Source organism: Narcine bancroftii, chromosome 4 (genome assembly GCF_036971445.1).
Source record: "Narcine bancroftii isolate sNarBan1 chromosome 4, sNarBan1.hap1, whole genome shotgun sequence".
NCBI classification, from domain to species: Eukaryota; Metazoa; Chordata; class Chondrichthyes; order Torpediniformes; family Narcinidae; genus Narcine; species Narcine bancroftii.
The window spans coordinates 288,978,942-288,997,005 of record NC_091472.1 but is presented as its reverse complement, the minus strand read 5'-3'; the positions used below and the strand labels follow the sequence as shown (position 1 = coordinate 288,997,005).

The 18,064-nt window shown below is 41.9% G+C and overlaps 1 protein-coding gene across 3 annotated transcripts in view; it reads right to left on the bottom strand.

Moving 5' to 3' along the window:
- slc38a11 (solute carrier family 38 member 11) overlaps positions 1–16,601 on the bottom strand; it is a 77,937-nt gene extending 61,336 nt beyond the window's left edge. For 2 of the 3 annotated variants that reach the window (XM_069930526.1, XM_069930523.1), the window contains exons 1-2: positions 16,513–16,601; positions 16,135–16,258 (exon numbers count right to left, since the gene is read on the bottom strand). In XM_069930526.1, coding sequence (XP_069786627.1) covers positions 16,135–16,258; positions 16,513–16,569 — 181 coding nt within the window. In that variant the 5' untranslated portion in view covers positions 16,570–16,601. Of the gene's footprint in view, positions 1–2,883; positions 2,968–16,134; positions 16,259–16,512 lie in introns of those variants that run through there. The other variant, XM_069930525.1, reaches the window with a different exon arrangement.
- Positions 16,602–18,064: the final 1,463 nt, after the last annotated feature.

Below are 18,064 nucleotides of genomic sequence, written 5' to 3'. Positions count from 1 at the left end.
ACTGTTAATGGTTTGGGTATATATACACACACATGTACACCTGCGCATTGTTTGGGATATATTTAGCGTTAAGGATAATTTAAGAGTTAGGACTATAGTTTAAGAGTAAGAAATAAATGTGTTTTAAAATTGAACAATCTGGTTCATTGTCTATTGCTGCTTGTTATCTGTAGTTTGTAACAGTTGGCCTTCATTTGTTGGAGGACTGAGTTAAAGAGCTGTGAGTTAATGTTGCAGCTCTATAAAACTCTGGTTAGACCACACTTGAAATATTGCATTCAGTTCTGGTCATCTTGTAGCAGACTTGAACAGGGATTTTATCTGAAGACTGCGCCTGATAATTGGAGTCAGGTGACTCAGGCAGTTGGATTTGTAAAGCTCAGATCAGCAGAAAGATGATTGGCCAATAGAGATGGCCAAGTGATCCAGGGAAGCTGTGGCACAGGGTGGTATTAGTTCACCTCAACTCAGCAGTCTGGAGATATAGTATGATTGAAGCGAGTTTCCTGTAGGATGTGCAGCAGTGAGTAGGAAATTTACAACTAACTAGTTTTTTTTTCTACAACTTCATTGTGGGAAAGATGTAGATGCTCTGGAGAGGGAGTAGAGGAGATTTGCCAGGATGTGGCTGAGATTGGCAAGGTTAACAGAGCTATGGCTTTGGAGCATTTAAGGATGAGAGGTGAATTAATATAGGTATATAAGATAGAATGTTAGTTGAAGGAAAATGGAGGAAGGTTTAGGAGAGATATCAAAGATAAGTTTTTGTCTCAGAGAGTGGTGGGTGCCTGGAATGTATTGCTGGGGGTGGTGGTGGAGACATTCCAAAGACACTGAGATAGGCACATGGGTGAAAGAAAAATAAAGGCCTATGAGTGTGAGGCAAGGAAAAATTGAATTGTTGTGGAGGAAGTTTAGATAGTTTGGCACAACATGGTGGGCTGAAGCATCTGTACTGTGCTGTAATGTGCTCTATTCTGTGTTAAGTAGGCCTGTTCCATTGTCAGAGGGATGGGGGAATCCCACCTTCTCAAATGGATTTTTCCCCTTTCTTCCTCTGCTCACTGTGCTTGGTGCACAAAGAACATGACAGGCACAAGTCAAAAATGAAATTGAAACATGCAGGACAAGTTTTCATACCTCAAAAGGGAACAAATCATAACAATTTATTTGAAAAAGGAAATCTCATTTTCACTTCCCAGTATAGTGCAACAAATGTGCTTAATGCCATTTAGCACATCAAAGATGTAAAGTTCAATTTCATAAGTCTTCACTGAGAATTGATTTATAAAAGCATATGATGCTTGACATTAAATGATTGGGAAAAGTGACTCAGCACATATTAATCCTGTACTCCCAGTACATCCTAAACTGAACCATTGAATTTGCAGCCTGTACAGAAATGTAAATTCCAAGAAGGGTGAGAGGAAAACAGTTACATCTATCCTTTAAAAAATCTCCCATATCTCAGAAGTGGTTAGTCTGAGAAAATTCCTTTTGTCTCAAAATAATTCCTCAAATTATGTTTTTTTTAAGGAACAATGGAACTCAGAGTACATGTGTTATGGGCCCAGAAGACCCTAAAACCCAGCAGCAATAGAAATTCACAAAAGTTGCTTTTAATTATCTTTAAACATGAAAAAAGGATCACATTTTAACTTATTACTATTAACTTAACCCCCTACTAATTCTAAGCACATGTGTATGTAATGTATGTACAAGTTCAGAAAAGTTCTTTAATTCACAGTCCAATCTCACTTCTCACTCCTCCAAGTTCACTGGTATCAGGCCATTCTTTTACTGTGCACAGAATTTAACATATATGAATTTCACAAGGCTTTGGTGCTTGAAAGGTAAATGGTTACTGCTCAGGAAGGTTCTTGTTGGTTTTCAGAGAGAGATTTGTTGCTTGTTGGACACAAACTGATTCCTTCCGATCAGCCATGTCAGTGTCTTGCTGAAGAACTTGCCCCATCAGGGTTTTTTTTTGGATGATAACCTTTCTTTCTTTCAGGTCACCAAGAGTTCCTTTTTTTCCCCCTTATTTCAAATGAAACATTATACAGCTAGCCATCTCCTCTTGTATGGACCATAAGGGCTTTGACCAGGCTAAACTAAGAACTCACAATGCATCATCAAAATGGGGTTTTCCACAAGCTTGCCAGCTTGTCCTGTTCCAGTCCCTGCTGCTGCTGCTGAACTGTAGAACTGCAGATCTCTCTGGCGGACCCAGTTTTCTGAGTTTGTTCATCTGTTGCTTTCCAAAACAATAATCCATTACTCCACAGTATATCTAATTAACACCTACTTGTGAAGTCCTTATAGGCCTTCTTCAAAGTTTTTGCATAGGCACTTGGAACCTGGACTGTCTGGCTTGAGCAGAGGTCTGGCATTTTAAATGAGATCTGTTTTGAAGAATTTGTATGTGACCTACACAAAAAAAACCTGCCACAATTTATCTTCCAAAAATAATATAAAATATAACATAATCGGTCACTCATGTGTGAAACATGTTTGAAGAGATTTCAGAAGCATCTATGCTAATCAATTCCAGAAGGTATGGTGCTTTTGATAATATCATCCTTAAAGTTTGGGAGAAGTTCTATGTCTTATTCCACAGATAGATAACAGTCCTATCCTGTTGCATTTTGACAAGGTCTTTTGGGGATCACTCCAATGTTCTTCAACAGAATTGACTTCTTCAAACTTAATTTAATGATATTCTGTATGATAAATTTGTAATTACTCTAAATCATATTCATAAAAACGTAATTAGTTGACATGATAGAAATTATCAGATGTAAAATGTAGTTAATTATCTACATCTATCACTAGGCAGAAAGTTACAAGCTGCATATAACCACATCAATAGTTATTAAATACCTTGAGTGTTCAAATATGAGAATGCCAAACAAAATAAACTTCATGAGGTCTGGAACATCCATGCACAGTCCAAGTAAAATATATTACTTTCATTAATCTAATGAACAAATTAAGGAAATGTGAGATAAAATGGCTCATTATACAATAGACCATGTTTTCCAAGCATTGGTTATATATTTCTAGCCCATCAGTAACATCTATTCACAGAAATATTTTATATTATGAAAGGCATGGAGAGGGTGGACAGCCAGCACCTGTTTCCCAGGACAGGATCAGCAAACACCAGAGGACATATTGTAGCAGGCCGAGCGACCACGCAAGTGTATGGGCTGAACCACCGGAAGTCAGCCATCCCAAGATGGTGCGGGCCCTCCTTCACTACCGAGAAGAAGCCTGAAGTTGACGTCACATGTGAGCTAAATGAACTCCCCCTACTTCCACGTGGCACACCGCTGGCCAAGGAGTGACGCAGTGATGCACTGACATCACTTCTGGAAGCTGGCGCATAAGTCACCAGAACTGGGCATTCGCCAAGGGGCAATGCGGTGAATTCAAATAAGAAAGTCAGTTTTAGGTTCACCCTTGTACTGTGTGGATATCTCTTCATTTCGTACCACTGCTGCAGCAGTCACTACATTGGTGACCCAGACAGTTCCAACATCTTGGAACCCACATCAAACGTATCAGAATGCTACTACTAGTCACAACAGCTGCGACCAACATGGTGGGTGCGCATTTACTGCCCTTATGGGCAAACCAGCCCAGGAACTGGCTAAGTCCCAGTTCCACATCAGGGGAATCATCTCAGAGGCCACCAAGTTCTGGCACGTTATCAGCGCTCTAGACGATGCCATTACTGCCAAAGTAAGCTCCTTTGTGGAAAACCCACCAATGGAGCACAAGTACAAGCAGTTTTCAAGAAGCCTGCCAGCTTGCTATTTTGCAGCCTCAACTGCTACAGTAAAACTAACATCTCTCTCTCTCAGAGAAGAATCTTGTTTGTTTTTTTCCTCTCTGCTTTTAAAAGCCAAAACTTCTCCCAAAGCTTCAAACCCAATCCTTGAAAGATCTTAAAATCAGCACTTGAGCCCGGACTTTTCCATTTGCACTGGCTTTTGAAATTCTTTTCAAAGCAGTTCCATTGTCTTTTAGAAAGCCAACTGGAGTCTGAATGTCGAACTTCAGCAAGGCTCTTGGATTTTAAAATGAGATGACTTTTGTGAAGTGTTACTGTGCTACTTACACTAAACCCTCCCACAATCTATCGCTTTTAAAGACATAGTTATATATAGTAAAATTGCAGAAATGCACACCTAAAAGATAATTTCTAACAGGTGATCAGAAAATGATGCTTTCAACAATGGAGCAGTGAGTTTACAAAAAATAGCCACAGAAATTTCAAAAGCCTGAACATGCTGAACAACATCACCTAACTATAGATCTTCGTGAAGACAGTCCAGTACAAGCAGGGTGAATGATTGGTAACATAATTTTTCTTGGTGCTGAATTATTCCTAAATGTTTGCTCATCAAAAAATATTTTTTATTAAAACATTTTTTTTGAGTTTGAACTAAACAATTATAAAGTTACTGAAGATTTTGATACAGTAAATTAAATTTCACAGATTATTTCACTTTGAATGTAATATACATTGATGAAGGGCTCAAGCCCAAAACGTCAGTTATGTATTTTTACTTTTGCTATATAAAGGATACTGCTTGACCTGCTGAGTTTCTCCAGCATTGTTTTAACTTGCTTCTCTTGACAGTTTTCACCAATTTCTACATTGGGATTGTTGGCAATGGCCACTGTAATTTATTCATATCAGACTACTTCAATAAAATTGCCTGTGCTGCAGACAAAGTTCTGAATTGGGCACAAGGGAGTTCTTCCAATTGAAAAACTCTTAACTTAGCCTTGGAAAACTGCCCAGGAAAGAAAGAAATTGATGGCTTCATGTCAGGATACAAAATTGAATATTAATTCTTTTTGGGAAAGGAAGATTAGAAGGAAATTTATGTATATAAAAAGATGCTGGCTGTCCACACGATCTATACCCTTCATAATCCTATATATCTCTATTAAATCACATTTCATCCTCCATCATTCCAAAGAGAAACACCCCTGCTTTGTTATGTATCTCTATTATTGCAGCTTTTGCCATTCTATTTCCAAACCAGGAAGGCAGAAAAGCATCCAGTTACCAGACTTTCTCCAGTGAAGTTTTTGCATCAGGGTTTACAATTCTTCTTCTCTCTTACTGAGATTCTGGTGGATTCTGTTTTACTCATAATTGTTATAAAACATCAAGATAAAATGAATGAAAGGCCAAATGAAGGTATGAAGGAGGAATTACCATGGAAAGACATAATTTCCAATTAATTAAATTTTTAATAATAGGGGAAAAAGGATCCCTCTCAAATTGGGGCCAGCCAAAGAAAGATGTCTCTTTATTTTCTCTTCAGTAGATGTCCCTGAAATTTGTTCACTGAATGACCTCTGCTGCAATCATTTCATTCCATACCTCCCAATATCTGACATGCATTTGTCCTCTGGAAAATTCTTACCTTCTCCATTCTGGTTTACTTTAATGGCATCCAGACTAACCCCCTGAGCTCCCCCCTCACCATTTTATTCAGGTGACTGCCTACATTTTGCTCATAGCTTGATGAAAAGCTCAAGCCTGAAATGTTGGTTGTGTTACATAAAGTACACTGTTTGGCCTTCTGAGTTTCTCCAGCATTGTGTTTTTATTTTGACTGCTTATGTTTGTATTTAGAGTGTGTAACTGCTTTCGCCACTTATTTCCAGATTTTTGGGGATTGCAGACAAATTCTCTTTTATCTCCCAAGAGTGCTCAATAGAATGGGATTATACAAGAATGCAAATCAGCTTCTATTAATTTTGAATACCTCTGACCCATTCCTTTTAATTCTAATCCACAAAATTTGCAAGCACTTCACAGAACTTCATTGTTATTTTCATTATTCTGCCTCCTCTACCACATTAATCATTTGCTCTTGTCCAACTAGCCCCAAATTTAAATCTGACTCAAGCTTCTCAGGACAGTGCCAGAGGACATCAGTTTTAGGTAAAAGTGGACCGAAAGTGTAGTTACGACAGAATGGTGGTGCCTGGAATGCAGTGCCAGGAGTGGCTGGGTCAATAGGAACATTTAAAACAAATCTTATTTTTTCGACAGAAATCCCGCGATATTGCCTTAAGGATGACCCAGCATGAAGCTGGCTTTGTTTGTTTACACTGAACCAAGCAAAGCTGGCATAATGCCGGGTCAGTGGGTCTTTTCAACAGCAAGCCGGCATTCTGGGAACAAAAGAGACAGGATATATAACTCAATAGTATAATTTATAACATGCACGTCTGACATATCTTTCTACAATGGCTGTAGATCTTTATGTGCTTATCCTACTAGCTGTGAACATGTATACCACTCTTCGAGTACAAGAAAATTTGCTGAGCTTCATACATAACTTTGATGTGCAGATGGACTGATTCGTGCGAGCAATGTGTCCGTGCGATCAGAAATACCTTGGAGGAGAAATTGAAGAGAAACAGAGAGATGTTTGAGGCAGAAAGGTACGTGGATCTTGAGGCATCATAGATGGAGACGTTTTGTTCTTGTGAGTCAATTCATGCAGATTTTGGATAAAGTGATGTGGAGAAGAGAGACCACAGGGGCCCATGTTCTAGTCTAAAGTCCTCAACAATTTGGATGAAGATGAGTGGCAGTGTCATTTTCGTACGTCTTGGAACACTTTTGACTTTGCATTGGAACTTGTCGAGCCAGAAATGAGATGCAAAAAAACTGATGACAGCCTCAGGAACCTCGGCTCAAACTCGCCGTTGCTTTGTGGTGGTATGCTTCCCCATGTGAATATAGATCCATAAGTTGTATTTTTGGTGCCGCGTGGCCACTGTGTGTGTGTTGGTGCGCCAAATTACTGGACCATTGAAGAGTGTCCTTTTTAAACATCTCGTTGACCTGCCAAATGGTGCACGTCTTCAGGAGACAATGGATGGATTTGTAGAACAGGGGTATCCAATGTGTGCTGGTGCCATTGATGGCACACATATTCCCATCAGAGCCCCCCCATGAGGACCCACTAGCCTACTACAATTGGAAAGGGTGGTACTCCATTGTTCGTCAAGCTACTTTAGACAACAGCTACTGGTAAGGATCCCGCCCTGAGAAACAATTTTTTGTCTTTATCAACCATATGTCAATTGAAACACAGGCTTTTTGTTGTTGCAGCTTCACAGATGTTTATGTGGGTTGGCTTGGTCGCATGCATGATGCTCAAGTTTTAGCCAACTTGCCCATCTACAGAAAGCCTGGATATCAAGGTAGGTACCTCTTCCCACGTGAAGTTTATATATCCCCCTGTACAGTAATATATGAGTGGATCAATCAATCATGTTGCCTTGTTACATAACCCTGAAAGAGTGACTGACAGTCACTGACAGTCTACTTCAAATGAAACTTATAACAAGTCCAAGGGTCAGATTCAATCCTGATATTGTGATATGGCCACTGCAAAACATTATTGAACTGATTGATTGTGATTTCAGAGGTTGCATGAAGTACTAATGAATCTAAATTGTTCTGCCCACAGAAAACCACAACTGTTAACGAAGTGGAAACCCCCATGCATCTAATCGGAAACCTAGCTTACCTCCTCAGGAAGTGGCTGATGAAGGCCTTCACTCACCATTATGTACTTGATCGACGTCAGCGAAGCTTTAACTACCATTTGAGCTCGGCAAGGAGGCAGTAGAAAAGGCTTTTGGTCGCTGGAGGTGCCTGGCCAATAGACTTGATATTTGTACCACTTTGCTGTAGCCTGTTGTATGCTACACAATATATGTGAGATCAACAAGGAACACTACTTGCCAGTGTGGAAGTCTAAACTGCCTGATCAAGTTGCTTATCAGGGTGCACAAGAACACAGTTACCAGGCTACCCGTGAGGCAATACGTCCCTTCTATAAGCAATTTTAGCAAGCAAAAAACAACTTTTAGTGAATGTATAGTGCACTTGTCAGAGAATTGTAGTGAACAGGAAACATGTAATCAACAATAAAAAGGTTTAATTCAAAGGTGAATAGCTATTTACGACTGTGCAAATAAACAAAACACCAATAACCATGTGCAAAAGTAGTGACTGTCACATCACTCAAGCAGCTGGAGGAAGAAGGTGGTTGAAATGTCTCATATGCTTTGTCGGTGGTGGCAGAGAATCACGTTGGTTCTGGGGTTCAGAAGCGCAGTACTGTTGTGCAGGAGTTTGTCGCAGTACCGCATGAGCAGGGTGCAGAAGTGAGGCCTGGTTCTGCATCTCACGGTGAGAGCCCTTGAACATGTCACTGAACCCATTCACATCTTCTGCCTGCTCAAGACTGTCTGCTTCCCATGCTGCTATCTCCGCCTCCTGCGACTCTATCCTTGGCTGCTCCTCATGAGCCCGCCAAGCAAAGATGCTCCCTCTCCGCATCCTTGCGGTTCATAATGAGTAGCATGTCCTTCATCTTCTTTGTAACCACCTGGGCTTTGTTGGTCTATGTTTTTTCTACTGCGGCTGGGATCCTAGAGAACGTTAGGGAGACCGCTCTTTATAGGCAAGCACACTTACAAAAACATGACAAAAAATGTTAATCACAAAAAAAAAAGTTCTTACCTGGTCACTCGAGAGGTGCCAATTCATAGTCTCTGTGACTATGCTGCTAAGGACTACTGAATGAAGAGGGAGACATAGTTGGAATGGTCTCAGGGGAATATGGATCCTCCATGTTGCTCAGAAGACCAACAGATGGAAAAGCACAGATCAAAATATGGCCAGCCCAAATGTCCTTTGCCACTCCTGCTGATGAGGTTGTTCACCTGGTGGTATTTTTTACGTTGTCTCTTCAGCTTGCTTATCACCTGCACCTTGTCCCTAGCGAGGCCAAGGCCACTAAGTTTTTGAGCAAGCCTCTCCAAAATCGAGCCATCCTTTACCGTTCCCGTAATATGGTGCCTAATTTTGTCCTCACAGATCTCTCTATCACCCCAGTTAGCAGACATCTTGATCGTTAGATACTGAATCCTGCCTGTTGCTTTCAAATTTCCAACTAAAAGGTTGAACACATTACATGTCATCACAACATCATATTCCTTACATTAGTCCCTGAATGCTGACGGTGTTCCAGGGCGGTGACTACTTCAGCTGGCGGAACAAAACTGGGGCTGAAATGACCCCCTCCCCCATTCCACGTCAGTGCCTTTTACACAGCAGGTACAGGATTAAAAAGCTGCTAATATCCTGGAACGAAGTGGCGGTGTATAAAGCACTATAGATATGTTTGTGGATGTAAGAAAAATGGAGGGTTATGGGCTGTGAGGGAGGCGCAACATCAAGGCTCTAAATGCCCATTTTGTGCGGTTTGAGGACTATTTTCTTCCAACTTATCATGTTCTTGGAGATCATCTTCCATACCACCAGTTTGACTTACTTGACATTATTTGCACGAGTTGGTGACCAGCAAATGTATCCTCCCAAAATATATAGCAATTGATAAAATACTGCATTTACTCCCTTATCTTTCATATCTTTTTGTATAACCTTTCTCTTAAAAAAAGCTATTGACAATCTCCCTTTGCTCTCCTGGTGTTTGTACATTATTGCCACCCAGAGCAGTCTGTATTTTTACTGCAATTCCACCAATTAAACTCTCTATGCAGGTACACCCATCAAATACTGAAACAGCCCTTATCAAAGTCCTCATTGATTGTGCCTTTGACAAAGCAGACTATGCCATCCTCCCCACATGCCTCATCTCTGTATTTTTGCTAAAGCTAATTTGATTTAAAAACAGATGATACTGAAAATAAGGAAAAATGGGAGCATAGCACTTAGAAAACAAATATGGGAAGACCCTTCATCAGTAATGGAAAATATAGGAAAAAAAACCATGTAGGTTTTAGATAATGGAGAAGGTCGGGAATGGAGATGATTCAAAGTGAATATCTCCAATAGTGTGAGACCAAAGACAAAGTTTAGATTTATTGTCAGAGTACATATAGTACACAACATCTCATACAACCCTGAGATTCTTTTTCCAGAGGGTCAGGCTGAGTATCTACTTATCGGTAGTGCAAAAACTGTACTCAAGAAAAGATATAGGTGCGTATACAAAAGAAAGGAATATAAACATGGAAGAAAATGTAAACCAACTGACTATGCCATACAGAAAAATAAACATTCAATATTAAATAATGAACAAAATAAGAGTCCTTAAATGGTTTCTGATTGACTTTCTGAGGGTGGAGTCAAGTAACCTTCATGTGGTAGTTGAGTAATAGTTAAAATCAAATTTGTTTTCTTTCTCTGTGATGTATTGTAAATGATCTTGGATTTTTTAAAAATCTGAGCCAAAATGATGGCAGAGAGGAAAAGCCAGAGGAAAGAGCAATCTGTGTTTTAAATGCCGATTACTATACCATGGAATTTAGAATAGAAAAGTAACACTAAAAGACAGTGATGGAGATATAGATGAAGAACCAAGAGTCGCAGACAGTTGCAAATAAACACTAAAGTATGCCACAAAGAATGACGTAACAGCTATAATTGGGAATAGGAAAAGAGAGTGTACTAGAATTGATCAACTCTGTCTTAATATACACTTTGGTTTCATACAGGGTTTAGTGTTGATGAACATTTGAGAATTATTTTAACAAAATATGAAATGTTTGGGGACATAAGCATCTCAGAAAGTTTTAGGAATACACTGAACAGCTGATATATTCAATATTAATGGACTTGAATGTGATTGGAATAAAATTTGAATAAACACTATGCAGAAATAATGGTACTTCAAGAATTAACAATTTGATACTTAAAAGGTTTTAGACATACACATCGACATGTACCACAGATAGCTTGCTCAGTATTGATTTTCCACCGATCCGCAGTCTTTATTGTGGTCATTTCAGAAGAGATTTGATGCTATCACATTCTTATTTGTTAAAATGGGTAGAGTCAAGGAGGCATACAACAAGGAACTTGTTTCCCTCTCTGTTGACTTTTGTTCTTTCATATCAGTCTTGTGTGCTTTCGAAGCCATTCATTACAATACTGTGGAGGCTACCATATCGAGTGACTTTTATGTATTTTGATATGTAGATATGAGATTTCCTCAGCCCACCTATTTCAGCTGTTTCATCGATGATATCTCCCTAATAAAGTGGGGCTGCTCATTTTAAGATGCAATTTTAAAAAAAAGTTGTGCAAATTGGCACCTGGATCACTGGTCATTTGTGTTAAACATGCAATGTAGGGGTAGTCTCAAGCTAAATTTCTCCTCCACAATCTCTATCAGTACCGGAGCACCACAGGGCTGTGTTCTTAACCCCCTGCTCGACTCACTTTACACCTATGACTAGAACACCATCTACAAATTGGCCAACGATACCATGGTAAGTGGATTGAATAAAGTGGATGAGTCAACATACAGGAGGAAGATTGAAAACTTGGCTGAATGGTGCACCAACAACAACCTTGCATTCAATGTCACCAAGATTAAAGAGCTGATTGTTGACTTCAGAAAAGGAAAGTCAGAGGTATATAATCCAGTGATCATTGGGGGAAATTAGAGGTAGAGAGGGGAGCAAATTTAAGTTCTTAGGAGCCACTATCTCAGAGATCTTTGCTGGACCCAACGCACCAATGGCACTGTGAAGAGAGCACATCAGCGCCTCTACTTCCTCAGGAGTTTGCGGAGGTTTGGTAGGACACCTGAAACACTGGCAAATTTCAACGAAGGTGTGGTGGAAAGTTTGCTGACCAGCTGCATCACGGTCTAGTATGGGAACACCAATGCCCTGGAGTGTAAAGTCCTCCAAAAGGTAGAGGACACAGCCCAGGACATCACAGCAAAACCCTCCCCACGATTGAGTACATCTAGAGGGAACAATGCTGTTAGAGGGCATCAGCAATTATCAAAGACCCACATCACTGGCTCTGTTCTCACTGTTGCCACGAGGAAAGTGGTATAGGTGCCACAAGACTTACACTACCAGGTTCAGGAACAGCTGCTACTCCTCCACCTTCAGACTCCTCAATTACAAACTCAATCTGAGACTCATTTAAGGACTCTTACTTGTGCACTTTATTGAGTTTCTATTTGTTCTCTCCGTATTGCAGTCAGTTTGTTTACATTCGTTATCTGCTTACAGTTCTTTGTTTACATGTTTACGCTGTGTACAGTTTATTTTTGCACTACCAATTAATGGCAATTCAGCTATGCCTGCAGGGAAAAGGAATCTCAGGGTTGTTTGTGATGTCACGTATGTACTCTGACAATAAATCTGAAATATGAATTATGTAATTCATTTCCATTGTGGAACCAAATTTTGTCAGTGGAATAAATCAGTCAGTGCAACTGTATTAGATCTTTAGAACAGTCAGCCAAGCATAAATTTCAGTTCATAGATTCAATGGATCACAGATCCTAACTAAGGACATAGGAAAGTAACCAATATAGCACATTGGAACTATGTTCTAAGGAGCTGAAGTGCACTTTGAAGGTAGGTTTAAATCTAATGGATTTCGGAAAGATTATTTCATCTACCTATACTTGAGGGTATTAAAAGAGAATGAGATTTGTTTTTTGTTTCTTGAAAGAGTCACACATATCAAACTGATTTTTTCAAGAGAGTACTGTCGAGAAACTGGAGGAAATTATACAGTGGTGCCCTCTAGGGTTGGTATGAATATCACTGTTGATTTTCATGGATTACAATTTCCTGAACTTGGAGATAGATGGGAAAATTTGCATTTAACACAAAGTTTGGAATTGTACTCAGGAAGTGAGGAAGATAGATATAGGCTGCAAGAGTATTTGGTGAAGTGGCCAGTTTATGTTAAAAGTAGATAATTGTAAGGTGACACAAAGAAGAATAAGGAGAGACAACATTAATATTTGCTTTTATTTCATAGTGTTCTAGTACACAGAGATCTTGGGAGTTACATACAGAAACATTTGAAACTGGGAGGACAATAAACCTGCCCAAAAAGGTATCGAGGATGTGGACATGACTCGCCATCCTCTTCTCAGGAGACAGTTATAAATTAATTACATTGATGGCTAATTCTGAACTGGAGGATTTGCTGTCACGTACAGGCCAAACCAGACAAGAGCAGTAAATTTCCATCCTTTCCCTGAAGAATATTCCTCAAAATGTATATTTTACTACAACCCAGTGTTCCGTAGCTACAGAAATAATAAGAAACTAGAGTTGTTAAAAATTATAGGTTTATTTATTGAATTATTTGAATTTAATTTCTTCAGCTTCCTTGCTGGGTATCAACTTCAATGTCCAATTCAAGTCTGGTTGCTAATCCACTCACATAGCCACAGCAACACAATAAATCACAGGTAGCTGGTACAATGGACCAATTATTGGCCTCACAGGATTGCAAAAATCATGAAAACCGTAAAAACGCACATAGAGAAGTTTAGTTGCTGTCTTGCCAGATTGCTTCCTAATCATTTGTGATTTTTGGGCCTGGATAAAGGATGGATATATCCAGTTAAATATCAGATCAACCCATGATTCTGTTGAATGTAGAACAAGCTTGATTTTGATTTTGAAAATGGGTAACTTTGTCACAGTGTTTTTATGTCCTTCCTTTGTTCCAATAGTTTTTTTAAATATTCATTTTTGGGATCTGAATATTGATGACAAAGCTGACATTTATTGCCTATCGCTAATTGACCTTCAGAGGATGATGGAAGGCTACTTTAATTGCTGCAGTCATTCTGAAGAAGGTCCTCCCACAGGATGGTACGGCATGGACTTCCACGATTTAGACTCAGAGACAAAGGAGGACCAGCAAATGTTCTCTTTAGACCAGAGAAGTTTAAGGAGCTATTCATAATTATGAAAAGATTTGATGGTGTAAACAATTACAAATTGTTGCCACTGGCAGGGATGTTCAAAAACTGTTATCTCAGATTTTTAGTAGTTAGCAAAAGAATTGGACTCGAGATGGAAAGCATTTGATGCACAGCGAATTACGATGATCTGTAATGCATTTTATATAATGCGTGGAAGTAGATTCAATTATTATTTTAAAAAGGGAACTGGACAGATGGTTGAGGGAAACTTTTGTCGGGCCTTGGAGATATTAGAGCAAAGTCAATAGTTCCAATCAGAAAGATGGCTTAGGAATGGTGAGCAAAACTATAGAATGATAAAGCGCTGAAAATGACCAGCATTCCTGTCCCAGCTTTGAGGTAAAGATAACCAGTTAATGGTCCCCTCTGCTTCCAGCTTTCATTCATACAGGCCAAAATATCCTTTAAAAATGTTTTGGTATGTCTAGGGAATTTCAGCAAATTTGTGCTCACAGCTAGACACCACATAGGGATCAACAGTAAACTATTGCAGCAGAATTTTTCACCTAAATTTGCCAACAGGTTCAGAATGTGCAGTGGCCCTAAACATAGGACTAAAAGCTGGTAACTGGGGACAGTATGTCATGGAACAAAATGCAACAAAAGCTTGGCCCAAATTCCAGATGGTTGCTCACTGGTATTTTAGAAGTATGTCATGTTATTTTCTTCTGTGTTACCTAACTCAAATTATAAAGGCAGATTATATTCTTAACAGCCTTCTAACCTTGTTCTACCACCAGCTAAGTTTCCATACTGATCCAGATCTTTATGTTCTTGGGGCCCTTTTTATGTGTATTATTTAGTTCACCATTATTCAGATTTATCTGTCCAATGTATCTCTTCCTCCCTGAGAATCTGTAGGGGTCATTGGATGATTTATTGCATTTGATGCTACCGATGTGACCTCTTATACATCAGGGATATTAGACGTGATTGGGAGATCAATTCGTTGAGCAATTTGGCCAGGGATCAACCACTTTAATTCGATGCACCATTTTCTCACTGACATGGCTGTCCGTGGCCTCATGTACCACCCAATTGAGGCCACCTGCAAATTGGAGGAACAAGACCTTATATCCCATCCTGGCATTCTCCAACCAGACAGCATCAATGTTTACCTTTCTAATTTCTGTTAGCTCCTTCCCCAATCTTTCTCTCTTTCCCTACCCCGCTGTCTTTAAACGGTCTTTTACTTCCTCTGCATGCAGCCTGACCTGCTGAGTTTCTCCAGCACTTTTGCACTCTGTATTTAATTCTCCTTCCTGTTTGCTCTTACATGTCATAGAATCAACTGAGCATGACATTAGGCCTCAGATTCTCAAATCCTAGGCACTGGTGGGTATGGGACAGAGTATTTGATGGCACCAGTGGAGCAAAATACCAATCATGTGTCATTATTTTTCTTGCAAGTGTGAGGATCTATCCTGGATTTTTAAAAAAATCTTGGTCATTCCAATCTTTACTGTTATAGTCGGTGCATTTTTGGGCATCCAGGTGGCTGAAGCAGGCAAGAATTGGGTGCATCCACGACCATCAACGCACATTGTCAAGCCCCACCGCCACGACCCTGCCTGCAGTGCATCCCCCTCGGCTCTAGTCCGATCTCGCATCCTTCAGAGATTGGATTCTTCGCCCAGGTCAGGGAAGAAAGTGACCACTGCCTTGCCTACCCCATCCGAGTCAATACGCGGTCGGGTCCCCCCCTCCCCTCCCCGAACAGAATGACACGCCGTTCGCTGGAGGAGGGGGGTTCGCTGGGGGAGGGGGGGTCGCCGGGGGCGGGGGGGGGGTCGCCGGGGGCGGTCGCTGGGGCGGGGGGGGGGGTCGCTGTGGGAGGGGGGGTCGCTGTGGGAGGGGGGGTCGCTGTGGGAGGGGGGGTCGCTGTGGGAGGGGGGGTCGCTGTGGGAGGGGGGGTCGCTGTGGGAGGGGGGGTCGCTGTGGGAGGGGGGGTCGCTGTGGGAGGGGGGGTCGCTGTGGGAGGGGGGGTCGCTGTGGGAGGGGGGGGTCGCTGTGGGAGGGGGGGTCGCTGTGGGAGGGGGGGTCGCTGTGGGAGGGGGGGTCGCTGTGGGAGGGGGGGTCGCTGTGGGAGGGGGGGTCGCTGTGGGAGGGGGGGTCGCTGTGGGAGGGGGGGTCGCTGTGGGAGGGGGGGTCGCTGTGGGAGGGGGGGTCGCTGTGGGAGGGGGGGTCGCTGTGGGAGGGGGGGTGGATGGGCTCTTTCGGAGCATCGACCGAGCCAACCCTCTCTGGCTCTGGGGATCAATGAACCGGACGAGAGAGAGAGAGAGAAGGTACTTACCGATGATGCCCGACCCTATAATCGAGTTTATTACGTTGAAGCTGGCGGATGACAGGTCGCTTTTCTCGCCCTCCCTGGCGGACTCGTCGAAGACCAGCGTTTCCTTCTCGTCCACGTCCACCAGCTACAAAATAAAATCCGGGAAAGCGGCTCAGCATCAAGTCCCAGACGAGGAGCCCCTATTGAGAATACGAAGCAGCAGAAGGAGGGAGATGAGAAAATCCATCTCGACTCAGAGAAGTTTCTCCCCGCTCACTTCTCTGCCGAGGGCTTGAATGCAGCGGGATGCTCTGGAATAAGGCGATGATCGGTGTCAATGGGGGTTCAGGGGGCTCTGGGGGGGGGGGGGGGGGATAACATGACCGCAGCGCGCCTTACCCCATCCCAGCTTTCCTGCCCTGCTGGTCTTTCCTCTCCCTCGCCTCCTGCCTCCATCCTGCCTTTCGTCTCCGGCGTCCTGAACTCGAAGCTCCCGTTCCCAATGCGCTGCTCTTTGCTCTTGACGATCCCCCACCCAATCCATTCGGCCCCTCCCTCGAACCGCCCCCCCCACCCCCCGCCCTCTGGATTCAGGTGCCGGGCCCGGCTTCCTCCAACGCCAATGTTGCCATCGAGGCTTCAAAAGGCAACTTGGGATTCCCGCAGAATATTTTTTAAAAGAAAGCCCGATACGGTCCAGCCACAATGTGCTCAGGCTGCTCATTCCACTGCCTGGGCGTGTCGAGTGCGGGAAGAAGGGCCAGAGTTAGTTATTTCTGCCCTTGGAAAGTTTCTGCCCAGTGAGTTGGGACTGAAAGGTTGAGCGATGCTTTTTCTGCGGATGCCAAGACTAATATTTATTTCTATACCCTCCACGTGCATTATTTGGCTTGCCCCGAGGACCAGAGAATGCTGTATCTGAGGTTGGGCCTGTGCAATCAGATGCCAGTCAACTCCATTTGACTGGACCTGCTGAGGAGCTCCAGCATTATGCTTTCGATTTCCAGCCCCTTCAGTGTCATGTGAAAGTTGAGATATATTTATGCTCCTTAAGTTATTATTCAGTTCAAATTAAATTAGTAAGATGCAGTATATGAGGAGGTTAGCTGGATTAGAATAGCTACAAGAGGGCAAGTGGGGAAAATTGCCAAAAAAGGCTTGTGAACAAAACAGCAAATCCAACCCAACTAAATACCTCATCAATCGATGTTCTGTTATCATCAGAAAGAGAGAAGATTGCAGACCAGTCACTCACCAGTAACCTGTCCAATTGTGCTTATTTTGGACTTAGCTCGAACTATTTTGATCCAGATCTCATCACAAGCTTCGTCACAACATGGATCAAAGAACTGAATTCTAGAAGTGAAATGACAATGTGGCATCTAGAAACCCAATTAAACTAAAGTCAATGGGTATAAAAGGGAAAACCATTTGCTGGCATATGACCCAGTTCAAAAGGAAGATGGTTATGATGGTTGGACATTAACCAAGTCAGCTCCAAGATATCTGCACAAGAATTTTTCAGGAATGCGTCTCGACCAACCTTTTCCTTGATGATAGGTTCAGTAATGGTGATGTTCACTGATGTTCAATCCCATTCAGTGCATACCTATAAGCAGCAAGTTCTAAGCAAGGCATAATATGTGGCAGGACACATTAACATGCCAGGTATTTACCATTTGCACCAAAAGATAATCTGACACTCTGGGTGGCACGGTTAGTATATGGGCAGTACGGTTAGTGTACAGGTGACAGTGTAGCAGTTAGCACAATGCTATTGTAATGACAATGACACGGGTTTGAATTCAGTGCTCTCTGTAAGGAATTTTTACATTATCCCCTTATCTGTGTGGATTTCCTCAGGGTTCTCTGGTTTCCTTCCACCCTTGAAAACATACAGGGGCTGTACATTATTTGAGCAGCAAGGGCTAATGGGCTTGTTACCATGTCC